The 13,089-nt window shown below is 41.4% G+C and overlaps 1 protein-coding gene across 5 annotated transcripts; it reads right to left on the reverse strand.

Moving 5' to 3' along the window:
- Positions 1-6,236: 6,236 nt before the first annotated feature.
- Positions 6,237-9,537, reverse strand: LOC109212052 (teosinte glume architecture 1-like). 5 transcript variants are annotated; one of them, XM_019375670.1, is made up of 5 exons: positions 9,187-9,537; positions 8,862-8,977; positions 7,973-8,301; positions 7,247-7,383; positions 6,237-7,091 (listed from the first exon to the last, which is right to left on the reverse strand). In XM_019375670.1, the coding sequence occupies exons 3-5, from the start codon at positions 8,182-8,184 to the stop codon at positions 6,457-6,459; spliced, it is 984 nt and encodes a 327-aa protein (XP_019231215.1). In that variant the 5' UTR covers positions 8,185-8,301; positions 8,862-8,977; positions 9,187-9,537; the 3' UTR covers positions 6,237-6,456. The 5 variants fall into 5 exon arrangements, with proteins under 5 accessions (XP_019231215.1, XP_019231213.1, XP_019231218.1 ...); XM_019375668.1 differs by lacking the exon at positions 8,862-8,977; XM_019375673.1 differs by lacking the exon at positions 8,862-8,977 and having other exon boundaries at positions 7,973-8,304.
- Positions 9,538-13,089: the final 3,552 nt, after the last annotated feature.

Here is a 13,089-nt window from a genome sequence, read left to right on the forward strand (position 1 = left end):
ATGTGTTTAGTTCTCTCATGGAACACTGGATTTGACGCAATATGAGGAGCAGCTTGATTATCACACACAAGTCCCATCTGACTAATCTCACCAAATTTCAACTCCTTGAGCAACTGTTTGATCCAAATTAGCTCACATGTGGCCATAGCCATTGCTCGATATTCTGCTTCTGCACTAGACCGAGCAACCACATTCTGTTTTTGCTCTTCCAAGACACCAAATTTCCTCCTACTAAGACACAATATCCAGACGTAGAACGTCTATCAGAAGGTGATCCTGCCCAATCAGCATCTGAGTATCCAACGATCTGCTCATGGCCTTGATCTTCAAACAATAAGCCTTTGCGTGGAGCTGATTTTATATACCGAAGAATGCGGACAACTGCATCCCAATGACTATCACATGGAGAATCCATAAACTGACTCACAACACTCATAGGAAAGGAAATGTCAGGTCTAGTCACTGTGAGGTAATTTAATTTACCAACCAACCGCCTATATCTTGCAGGATCGCTAAGAGGCTCCCCCTGTCCTGGCAGAAGTTTAGAATTCGTATCCATCGGAGTGTCAACAGGTCTACAACCTGTCATTCCTATTTCCTCAAGAATATCTAAGGCATACTTCCGTTGTGAGATCACAATACCTGAGCTAGACTGAGCGACCTCAATACCCTGAAAATACTTTAATCTGCCCAGATCCTTAGTCTGAAAGTGCTGAAAGAGATGTTGCTTCAATTTACTAATACCATCCTGATCATTGCCGGTAATAACAATATTGTCAACATAAACTACCAGATAAATACAGAGATTTGAAGCAGAATGTCGATAAAATACAGAGTGATCAGCTTCTCTACGAGTCATGCCAAACTCCTGAATAACTGTGCTGAACTTACCAAACCAGGCTCGAGGAGACTGCTTTAGACCATAGAGGGATCGGCGCAACCGACATACAAGGCCACTAGACTCCCTTGAGCAACAAAACCAGGTGGTTGCTCCATATAAACCTCATCCTCAAGGTCACCGTGAAGAAAAACATTCTTAATGTTCAACTGATAGAGAGACCAATGGCGAACAGCAGCCATGGATAGAAAAAGGCGGACTGATGCAATTTTAGCCACGGGAGAGAAAGTATCACTGTAATCGAGTCCAAATATCTGAGTATATCCTTTGCAACAAGACGGGCCTTAAGTCGATCAACCTGGCCATCTGGACCAACTTTGACCCTATACACCCAACGACAACCAACAGTCGATTTACCTGAAGGAAGAGGAACAAGCTCCCAAGTACCACTCGTATGTAAAGCAGACATCTCGTCAATCATAGCCTGTCGCCATCCGGGATGAGACAGTGCTTCACATGTAGACTTAGGAATGGAAACAGAGGACAAACATGACACAAATGCACAATGGGATGATGAGAGACGATGGTAACTTAAACCGATATAATGAGGATTAGGATTAACTGTGGACCGTATACCTTTTCGTAGTGCAATCGGTTGATTAAGAGGAGACAAGTCCGCAGTATTAGCAGGGTCAGGTGCAGGACGTGAATCAGCTGGGCCTGATGCTGGGGGCGGACGACGATGATAAGTCAGGAGTGGTGGAGTTGTAGAAGGTTGAACTCGACTAGGTGGTGGCACTGGAGCTATAGTTGGTGGAACTGGACTAGGTGGTGGCACTGGAGCTATAGTTGGTGGAACTGGACTAGGTGGTGGCACTGGACTCGGTGGTGATACTGGAGCTATAGGTGGTGGAGCTGTAACTGGAACTGTAGGCGGTGGAGCTATAGAGGAAGATGAATGGGAGATAGGGACTGAATCTCCAAAAGAAGGAACAGGTAGCACCTCAGAAATATCTAAGTGATTAACTGGACCTGTGAAGTATGATTGGGTTTCAAAGAAGGTAACATCAGCAGACATAAGAAATCGCTGAAGGTCAGAAGAATAACATCGATATCCCTTTTGCGTTCTCGAGTAACCCAGAAATATGCACTTAAGTGCACGAGGAGCTAACTTATCTTTTCCTGGAGTAAGGTCATGAACAAAGCACGTACTCCCAAAGACACGGGTGGAAGAGAGAACAAAGGTAAGTGGGGAAACAGGACAGAGAATGGAACTTGATTTTGGATAGCTGAAGATGGCATACGATTAATAAGATAACAAGATGTAAGAACTGCATCCCCCCAAAAACGCAGCGGAACATGAGATTGTATGAGTAGGGTACGAGCAGTTTCAATAAGATGTCTATTATTTCTTTCAGCTACCCCATTTTGTTGGGATGTGTACGGACAAGATGTTTGATGAATAATCCCATGGGAGTTCATAAATTGCTGAAACGGGGAAGACAAATACTCTAGGGCATTATCACTACGAAATGTGCGGATAGAAACCCCAAATTGATTTTGAATTTCAGCATGGAAGGTCTGGAAAATAGAAAACGACTCAGATCGATTTTTCATCAAAAATATCCAAGTGCACTTGGAATAATCATCAATGAAACTGACAAAGTAGCAGAATCCTAAGGTAGAGCTAACCCGACTAGGACCCCAAACATCTAAATGGACTAAAGTAAAAGGTGACTCTGCTCAATTGTCAAGACGCTGCGGGAAATGAGAGCGGGTATGCTTACCGAGCTGACACGACTCACACTCTAGAGTGGACAAGTGAGATAAGCCAGATACCATTTTCTGAAGTTTTGACAAACTAGGATGTCCTAACTGTTTATGTAATAAATCTGGTGAATCAGCAACGGGAGAAGTTATTGGAGGAATACAAGATGTGAGTCCATGTGATTTTGCAAGGATAAGGTAATAAAGTCCATCTGATTCACGTCCGGTACCAATGATACGCCCTGTACTGCGTTCCTGTATAAAAACAAGGTCATCAAGAAATAAAACAGCAGATTTAAGTGATTTGGCTAAGCGACTGACGGCTATGAGATTAAAAGGACTACCAGGAACATAAAGAACTGAGTCTAAAGGTAAGGAAGGAAGTGGACTTGCTTGACCTATTGCAGTTGCCATGGCTTGAGACCCATTGGCCATTGTGACTGTTGGAAGAGATTGAGAATATAAAATACTAGTGAAAAGAGATTTGTTACCAGAAATATGATCATATGCACCTGAATCAATGACCCAAGACTCAGAAGGTGAAGATTGGGAGACACCAGTCATGCTACTATTTGTTGGAACAGCGGAGGTTAATCCTGAAGATGTCTGTTTACATGCTTTGTACTGAAGGAACTCAATATAATCCGATAAAGAAACCATCTGGATTGGATTTATTGCATTTAATCCAACGGATTGTGAGTTAAAGGCTTCCTATACGAATTTCATTATAATATCGTGCCGGAAAAAAGCAGAAATTTTCTGGGATCATTGTAGCAGCCGAAAAAATAACTGTAGCTGCCGAAAAACGTTGAAAGTGATCGTGATCTGATGTAAACTTGATGGGTAGGCTCGGAATAATGTCCTGAGAAGACTGTCCAAAAGGAGTTTCGTCGGAAACTAACCGGAAGAAGGTTAACGTGTCGGCGCGTGAGCTCACGCGCGTGAGCGTTTGGTGGCGCGTGGGGGCGCGTGACACTGCTGTTGCCGGAGATTTTTCTGGGGTTTGGTCGCCTGGCAGTGGCGAGTCTTTTGGTAGTGCTGGATTTTGCACAACACTAACCGAGACAAAGCAGACGCAAAACAACTTTGAAAAGTCGCCGGAAAAAAGGGTTCCGATGACTGATTTCACTTCCCGGAATCGCTGGAATTTATGCACAGCGATAAATCTCTCACGATAGCTCTGCTACCATGTGAGGAAGCACGGGAGAAAATATATTATTGAATAATTATGACAATGATACACTGAGCCCTATATATATATACAATACATGTCCTACTCCTAATACATATGGGATTATTATATACTACTATTTATACAATGAAACTAACAAGCATCAACAAGAACACATTTATAATTCCTGTAAATCAACCAAGCAAAGTAATTAGGTATATGTCTATCCCAACCGCGAATTCGTCACCTGATACCCAGGTTCAAGAACTTTCTCTACTCAATCCTATATGCAATCTAGAATTTCCACTTCCGAGTTCAACTCTAGATTCGTAGGTAGTATTCAATTGATGATCAAGCAATTAAATAATTAAGCATAGGCTTGAATAAATAAACTAATATGATAAATCAAGAAGGCAAAATCAATGTCCGAATAACAATAGTCATGAAAGAACCACAACCCTAGAACGTGAAGTTTTAGCTCCACATAGACATGGTAGCAAAACAACAAATCATACAAAGAAACATAATAAATACTAAGTTTGGTGAAAGAAAAGATAAAACGCGGCCTCCACGGCGGTTCCTTGCTCTCCCTAGATCGAATTTTTGTCCAAAAGTGTGTTTATGACCTAAAAGGAGCGTTTTGGGCCTATATATTGCTTACAAAAGTCGTGGGCCAAAGTTTTCCTTTTCCTAATCCAACTCATCTTCAGGGATTGATGCTGGGGTGGATGCTTCGCATCCACCTCAGCTTCCACTTCTTCAGCTTCGCATTCTAGGGTGGATGCTTCGCATCCACCCTTTGTTCATCCATCTCTGATGTGCCCAGGTGTAGATGCTGAGGCAGATGCTATGGCCCGACTTCACTGCTAAGGGTGCACCAACTAGCCTTCTTTCCAAAGGGTGGTTAAACGCACAACGGCGCCAAAACCTTGTTGCGGCCAAACGCACACGCAAGTGTACGCGGCCGTTAAGTAATAAAGTGACTAAAAGTCAGATGTCGAACCCACGAAAACTTATGGTTAACTATTAACTAAATTAGACTATCCTAGTTATCTAAATTAGAATTAAACCTAGAAATGTTTGATTCTAAACTACTTAAATAAAGAAATATAAATAATGAACTTTGAACAGAGAAATAGCAGATTTTTATGATATCAATATAATGAAAACGATCTAGGGTGTGGGCTATCTAACAAACCTATTGTATTATTCAATTGGACCGACTAATTTATCTAGCTTATTGGTTGACATGGTTAATGTTGCTCATGAGAATCTGTCGAGTTCTTACTCGCCTATTCAAGCTAACCTAACGCATATATGTCTATGGAGTTAGCATAAACAAGAACGCATTTATAATTCCTGTAAACCAACCAAGTAAGGCAATTAGGTATATGTCTATCCTAACCGCGAATCCATCTCCCGATGCCCAGGTTCAAGAATTTGCTCTACTCAATCCTATATGCAATCTAAATTCCTACTTTCGAGTTCAATTCTAGATTCGTAGATAGTATTCAATTGATGATCAAGCAATTAAATTATTTTGCGCATGATTGAATAACTAAACTAATATGATAAATCAAAAACGCAAAATCAATGTCCGAATAACAATGTCATGAAAGAACCACAACCCTAGAACGTGAAGTTTTAGCTCCACATAGACATGTTAGCAAAACAACAAATCATATAAAGAAGCATAACAAATACTAAGTTTGGTGGAAGAAAAGATGAAACTCGGCCTCCACAGCGACTCATTGCTCTCCTATGTCGAATTTCTGTCCAAAAGTGTGTTATATGACCTTAAAAGAGCGTTTTTGGCCTATATATTGCGTAAAAAAGTCGTGGGCCAAAGTTTTCCTTTTCCTAATCCGACTCAGCTTCCACTTCTTCAGCTTTGCATGCTAGGGTGGATGAGCATCCACCCTTTGTTCCTCCACCTGTTGTCCCAGGTGCGGATGCTAAGGCGGATTCTATGGCCCGACTTCACTACTGAGGGTGCACCAACTAGCCTTTCTATCCAAGGTTGGATGCGACGCATCCACCCTCCTCTCCTCTAGTTGGAGCATCTCTTCTTCATATTTTTGCACTCCAAACACCCTAAATCATCACACATAACTTAATTAGTCACAAAACTAGTAATTAACACATATTTGGCATTTTTAACACCAAATAACACCAAAAAGCAGTTAAAACATGGATAAAGTAACATCAAAACATATAGAAATATGCCCAACATCAAGTTCTTATAACAAAAAGGGAAAAAAAATTAATTTTTATACGCTAACAATATGAGAATTTTATATATACGTAACCATCTGTTACTTACATGTGATGTTAATATTAGAATCCCTAAAGTTCAAATTTTGGCTCCGCCAAAGTTTATGGAATGGTATGCAAAATTCGGCATCTCAATTGAGAGAATAAAAGTATACGACAAGCGAGAAACATAACGAAGGGAATATAAAATGGTCAGGGGAATATAGAATGGTCAACTCATATTTCACACAAAGTCAACCTCTGTCACAAATAACTTCATGATAGGATCTTGCTGACATTCGACCCTTTTAGAGAAGAAATTATGTCGCTAATTAGAAGCTAAACATTCTTAATCGGAATAACATTTTCTTGGAAGGAATTTTCTTGATGTTAACAAAGACCAAATTAAGATGTCCTGAAAGTTTATTTAGTCCCACATAAAGGCTAGCGTTTGCTGACAGCCACCACTTGTAGATGATCCATCTGGTCCATTTTGTAACATATCATGGAAATGCAGAGAGCTGTTGTTGCTAACATGTGAATCTGCAGCAGAATCTTGAGGTTGGCTATTGAAATCTTGAGCAAAAGGGTACTGGCTTAGACCACCATAGTGCAGGCTATGAACGACGGATTGTGACTGGGACCGGGGGATAGAGGCAGGCTGCTGCACCATGTGACTAAAACCAATCTCCCTAGTTACAGCGGGTGCTGATGACAGAAGAGAGAGAGCACGATCAGAGTCCACAATTTCGTTCAATCCACTGGAGAAGATCTTTTGTCCGCTGTTAGGAACTGCTGCTGCTGCAGAATTGGGATGATCAACAAGTGGCTGGCAGATTGAAGCTTCAGGGAGACTACGGTCACTGCCTTGCATGAACTGGAATTGATTTCCTCCTTTGTAGCTACGAGCTGAAGTATCAGGGAACGAGTTTTGATTGTCCATGCAATTTATATGCGATTGGTTGTTGTATAATACCATGTTGTTGTCCGTTTTGACTACGCCAGCCCATGCAGCTGCACTTGGAAAGATTTGTTGACTGCTAAATGACAGAAGTTTCGTCCCTACAAATAAATCAGTTGAGTTTTCTTTGAATCAACATAAAAAACTAAGGGTATGTAAAAGTAAAGGAAGCCAATTTCTAGAATAAGGTGGGAAAAAGCACTCATGTTTCCTTTTGTTTAGAAAAGCATTCTGATTATTAAGGAATGACACTAACCTTGCTGGCCAGTAAAAAGTAATCCAGAAGTTTTGGCCATAGAATCAGGCTGAGGTTTCCTTCGACGCCTGTTATGTCCATCCAAACGTTTCCGGCAGCTTCTCTTTCCATCATCAAACTCTACCAAGGAATGAAACCTACAAAAGGAACCATCAGATTGAGATAAACGCTGCAACATAAATCAATTCCAATCATAAATTTTATCAGGGATGGGACAAATGTATAGAGAACCTTATAGTCAGAGCTTCAACTTTCTAAGTTACTATCTGAATCTGAAAAATAAACAAGCAGAGAATCAACTTGGACAGGACTCAATAGCAACTTCTATTCTATATTGCTGGTAAAAATCTCTGACTTGTCAAACACCGGTAATCCTCTTAAGCCTCTCGAGTTACCGTCTTCCTAACTATGTGGCGTACTAAGGGTCAAGAACACAATTCTAACTGTGGAAAAAAGAACATTATCATTCTATCAAGACACAAATAAACAGACTTAATTCTTCTAATTTATGTGTCGTCCAGGGATTGAACATTTTCAGCCCTAATGCATTCAAACCTGGGCTTGTTATTAATAGTGATTCCTTGTTTGAATGCATTAAACTTGTGAATTGTTTGTTGTTGTCATTTGACCAGAAGGTCACGGGTTCAAGCCGTGGAAGCGGGAGCTTAGGGCACCGGGTCCGAATGCCCATCTTAACTTGTGAGTATGTTTAAATAAAGGCATTACCTGCTGCATTGTTGACAGAAGCGTTGGTCTCGACCCCCAATGGTGACTTTGGCAGTCTTTGAATGGACCTCACAAACTTTATGGCGGCGGTGATACTCTCTGCATTGGCTGAGGTCTGCATTACATCCATCAACCAAGCAATGAGCTACTTGAGCAATATTGCCAGGTGCTTTTGCCCTCTTAGATGATCCAGACGAGGATGATGATTCCATCGATCACACAAAAGACTTCAAATATCTACCCCACACTCTAAATTGCAAAGTTACAAAGTGTATTTATCTTGTCCCTAACGCCAAGAATCAAAACCTCCTTTTCATGTTCATCCCCACCTACTTCAACATCACCCAACATTAATACTATAATCCAATTTATTTTCATACATACACAGCGAACTAATATAAAAAGGAGTAATATATATCTAGTCAGGAAGTTGGGGAAGCTAAATCTTTTCTGATAAAACAAAAGAAGAATCCACAGCAAAAAGGAACTTAGCTTGAAGATAAAATTCTCAACCACAATACGTGTCAAAACAGGGACTACGAGAATCTTGAAAAGCTATTTCAGCTGTAAATTAAGCACACCCTTAACCAATAATGTAGTCACAGATATGATCGAAAAAACTTTTACTTTTTATAAATAATAATTTAAGCACTGTCGGCTTGAGTCTAATGATTGAATTTAAAGTAGCTTATCTGCTGGACTGGACTGGACCAACCAAAATCCGAAAAGGGAAAAGAATTTTGCCAAATAAACTGAAAAGCAAAATCCAATAATTCACTAGGCTAAAAGAGAAGGATAGCAAAATGATTTATCTAAAATGTTTCCACTTAATTAGAGTTCCCAAGTTCAAATCTAAAGTAACGATTTTAAAGGGGAAAATATACTTAACTGTAAGTTTCAAAATATGCAAAGTCTGATACTGAAGAGGAGAACCACAGTAGGAAGACAAAGATTAAATATCACAGTTTCCTTGTCTTTTGGTCTGAATTTATAGTTGGATTGCTACTACAAGAAGGAAGCAGAAAATGTAGCCGTATCAAGATATGAAAATTTTCAAGAAAGAAAAAGAAAACGACGACAGTGTTGGTTTGGGGGAGTGATATGTAGTTAAAAATGAAACCAAGATAAAGACATCAAATTTGGAGCAAGAATCAATCCTTTATTTCTAATTGAGCATAGCAGTGAAGGAGAGATGTAAAAAGTAGAAGACTGACTTGGTCTTTACAGCCATTCATTCACTGACAAACAAGAGTACTCCATCGTAGACCAGTAAAGTAGCAACTGGCAAAAAAGATATATGTATGTAAAAATAGTGTCTTGTGACTTGTTATTACTGAGAAAGAAAGCAAAGTCTGGCAACTGGGGTTTGATTTCTAGGGCTTTAAAAAGGGGACTTACTACTATAGTATAGGCCCTATACTATAGGGTAATGGATAAACATTTATTTATTAGAAGAATGAATTACTGGTATTAAAGGAGTAGGTAAAGAAGGAATTGTGCAAAAAGAAATATTGCATCGTCTCTCTCTCCTACCTTTATAGGGTAATAGCCAATAGGCATAGCCTTACCTTACTATAAGTGTTTCAAGAAATGCTTATAAATAATTAAACAAGTCAAAGTTGAAACAAAGACCCATAAACGAGTGGCTAAAGAAAGGGACAAGGGGTGCTTGTAGCTTTCAACTTTTTATTATTGTCTGTGTTTTTTTCGTGTGATAATTGAGAATGAGAGATAGAAGCGAAAAACAAAGAAAAAGTAATGTATGGGTCGAAATCTGACCGAAGGAATTTTGTTCAAAAGTAGATTACTAAGAGCTGAATAGGCCGAGGTCGTACTCGAGATAGAAGGAACTCCTTGGCGAGCCGAGTAATCCGGGTCGAGGTCGGAGACTCAGGTCGGCCATAACGGCTAGTTTCTAGCAAGATATTTCAGGAGAATATTCCATTGAATATTCTCTGCACTTGTACTTCATGTTAGGTAAGGAATATGTACCATATAAAGGAAAAGGCAGAAAGAAGAAGGGAATGTAATATTTTATATGATAAGATCTCTCGTGAAAAGTTGACTCTCAAGAAAAATTATAAATATTGTCTTTCCACAAAGATTCGATTGGTTGTTAATCTCACACTTTCTCGCATCAGATCCGAGAAAGCTCCCTATATTCCCACGTTTGTTTGTCTTACATCATTATCAGAGAGAAGAATCATCCACCTCATTCAATATTTGGGTGAATCATTCTCTCTATTTACATTTATTGTCATTTAATATATTTATTGTTTATCATTGTTCCCCCACACACTCATAACAGTACCATTTAATACACGTTGCATTAAATTGGTTTAAATACAGTTCTACCTTATTTGTATAAATCGATTTTAGATCTAGGATTTATTATGCTTAACTAGGATTTACTCATTATCTTCTTATTTAATTGGTTTAACAAAAAGGCTTGATACTTTTTGGTCAAACAATTTAGCGCCATCTGTGGAGATTTTCTAGTTAAAATTTTAGTCTCTTCTAGATCAAAAAAAAAACCTTTGCAAAAACCCTATATTTCCTTGTGTGCACAAATCTAACATGGCAGGCAACGGAGAGGAAATGAGGAAGGCGATAGCCGACCTCACCACCAACCTCCTCCACACTATCAACGAAGTGGATGAAACGGAGGGCGAAGATATAACACCAAATACCTCTCACAGGCGAAACGGCTCGCCCCCACCTTACGGTAGCATCACGACCTCGCACGGTAAAGGGGCCTCTACATCCATAACAGAAGAGGCACCACCGGCAGTGAAAAAGCTACTCGAGGTGTGGTTGACCAACACGCTAACCGGATTCCTCGACAAGCCTGCTCAAAGGCCGAGCAGAGAAGAGGCAAGGGTCAGCATTGCACCGGCATCTGACGAGCAGCACGCCCCCTGCAACAGGTATTACTCATAATGCTAATGATGCTGGTAATGACACCCTCGCAGCCATTTTGAAAAAGATAGAGGAAATGGAGAACGAGAACAAAATGCTCCGGAACCAAATGAAAGAGCACTAAGAAAGGGTAGACAAAATACCGGGTGCCCCAAAACTTCTACCAAAAAGGGACGCCGGTCGGTTTGTTGAGCAGCCATAGAGCGACGAAGTTGCACCGCACGCCATACCTAAGACCTTCAAAATGCCGCCGTACCTGAAAATATACGACGGCACAACGGACCCTGAAGATCATGTGACTCATTACGTCACCGCAATAAAAGGCAATGATCTCGCCAAATAGCAAGTATCCTCCATCTTACTGAAGAAGTTCGGCGAAACCCTCACCAGTGGTGCATTGACTTGGTATTCACAGCTGCCCACACGCTCGATCGAAACATTCAAGAATATGGCAGATAAGTTCATAACAGCCCATGCCGGAGCAAAGAAGGTGGAGGCGAGAGTAAATGAAATATTTGCCATAAAACAGTCACCTAGAGAAGGACGCAGGGACTTTCTTGCTCGATTTAACCGAGTAAGGATGACCTTACCAAACGTATCGGAAGGAATGGTCATGGCGGCCTTTTAGAACGGGCTAAACAGAAGCGGTTCGAGGGTAACGAGGAAGCTGCGGAGCTGGCTCATGAAATATCCCCCAACCACTTGGGACGAGATACACAATGCTTATTGCGCCGAGGTTTGAGCTGACGAAGATGACCTAAATGGGCCGACTCAACGATTAACTTTGGTACAAGCCGAATCCAGGAAGGATCGGAGATACGATAACAAGAGAGATCTAGCAGGACCCTGACCTAACTGGGAAAGACATCAGCCTTACAGCCGAGGCACCCTCATGCTGCCTCCTCGACACGACGAAAGCTCTTTTAGGCCAAGAACAGGAACTCAACGGAATGAGAAAGGTATGCCCCCCTTATTATCTTCTCACAATTTTTATGTTTCCCCCTCAGAAATATTTTACGCACCGGAGAAGTTCGGCCCAAAAGAAAAGTGGCCATAGAAGATGAGGTCCGACCCGAGCACTAGAAAGTCAAATGCCCTCAGCAAGTTCCACCAGGAGCGAGGCCACAAAAGCGAGTATTGTATCGCCTTAAGATAAGAGGTCTTGAACATGCTTCACTAAGGGCACTTGAAAGAACTGATGAGCGACCGAGGGAGGGCCAACTTCGCCTGTGGACGTGAACAATACCAGGGACCGCCCAAACCACTTTCCCCGGTTCGAACCATTCAAATGATCATCGGAGGGGGCGACGATGCATCAATCAACAGCATCAAGTTAACCACCACCCACAAACTCAAATGGTCAATCACTCACGAACGGTATGACGAACTCGAAGAAAGTATCATCTTCGATAATTCAGATACCACGGTTTGGTTTTTCCTCACTGTGACGCTCTTGTCATTACTTTATGCATTTTTTATACCGATGTAAAACGTATTATGGTCGATGACGGGAGAAGCACGTGCATCATCCACCCCCGAGTTCTCACCCAAATGAAGCTCGAGGACAAGATAGTGACACGTTGCATCACACTAATAGGTTTTAACAATGCAGTTGAGCGGACATCCAGAGAAATCATGCTGCCCGTCCTAGCCGGCAGCGTCACTTTGGAGACCATGTTCCACGTCATGGGCCAAGATACGGCGTACAACTCCATCATAGGCCGACCTTGGATACACGCCATAAAATTCGTCCCCTCCAGCTTATATCAAGTCATCAAATTTCTCACCCCTGGGGAGTATTCAGCATCTGAGGAGAGCAACGCACTGCCCGGGAATGCTATCGCATCGCCCAAGACTGCACATACACCCAACAATTGAAAGGCAAGGCCGAGGAGGCATAGCAATTAACGAAGTCGGGGTCAGATGGTGATGAGGGGAAAGACATCATCAGAGACCCCGAGATCGCAGAAGCCACAGGGTCAATCGTAGAAGACCTCGACCCCGTCCTACTCGATGATAACGACCACAGCAAGAAAGCCTCCATCGGCCATAAACTGCAAGAACCAAGTAAATTTCGCTAGTTCTTAAAAGATAACGTAGACCTGTTTGCTTTTTCCCATGCAGACATGTCGGGCATACCAAAGAAGATAGTGACACACAAACTGAATGTCGACCCATTCCACCCCTTAGTGCGGCAA

Source organism: Nicotiana attenuata, unplaced genomic scaffold (genome assembly GCF_001879085.1).
Source record: "Nicotiana attenuata strain UT unplaced genomic scaffold, NIATTr2, whole genome shotgun sequence".
In the NCBI taxonomy this organism is placed as follows: domain Eukaryota; kingdom Viridiplantae; phylum Streptophyta; class Magnoliopsida; order Solanales; family Solanaceae; genus Nicotiana; species Nicotiana attenuata.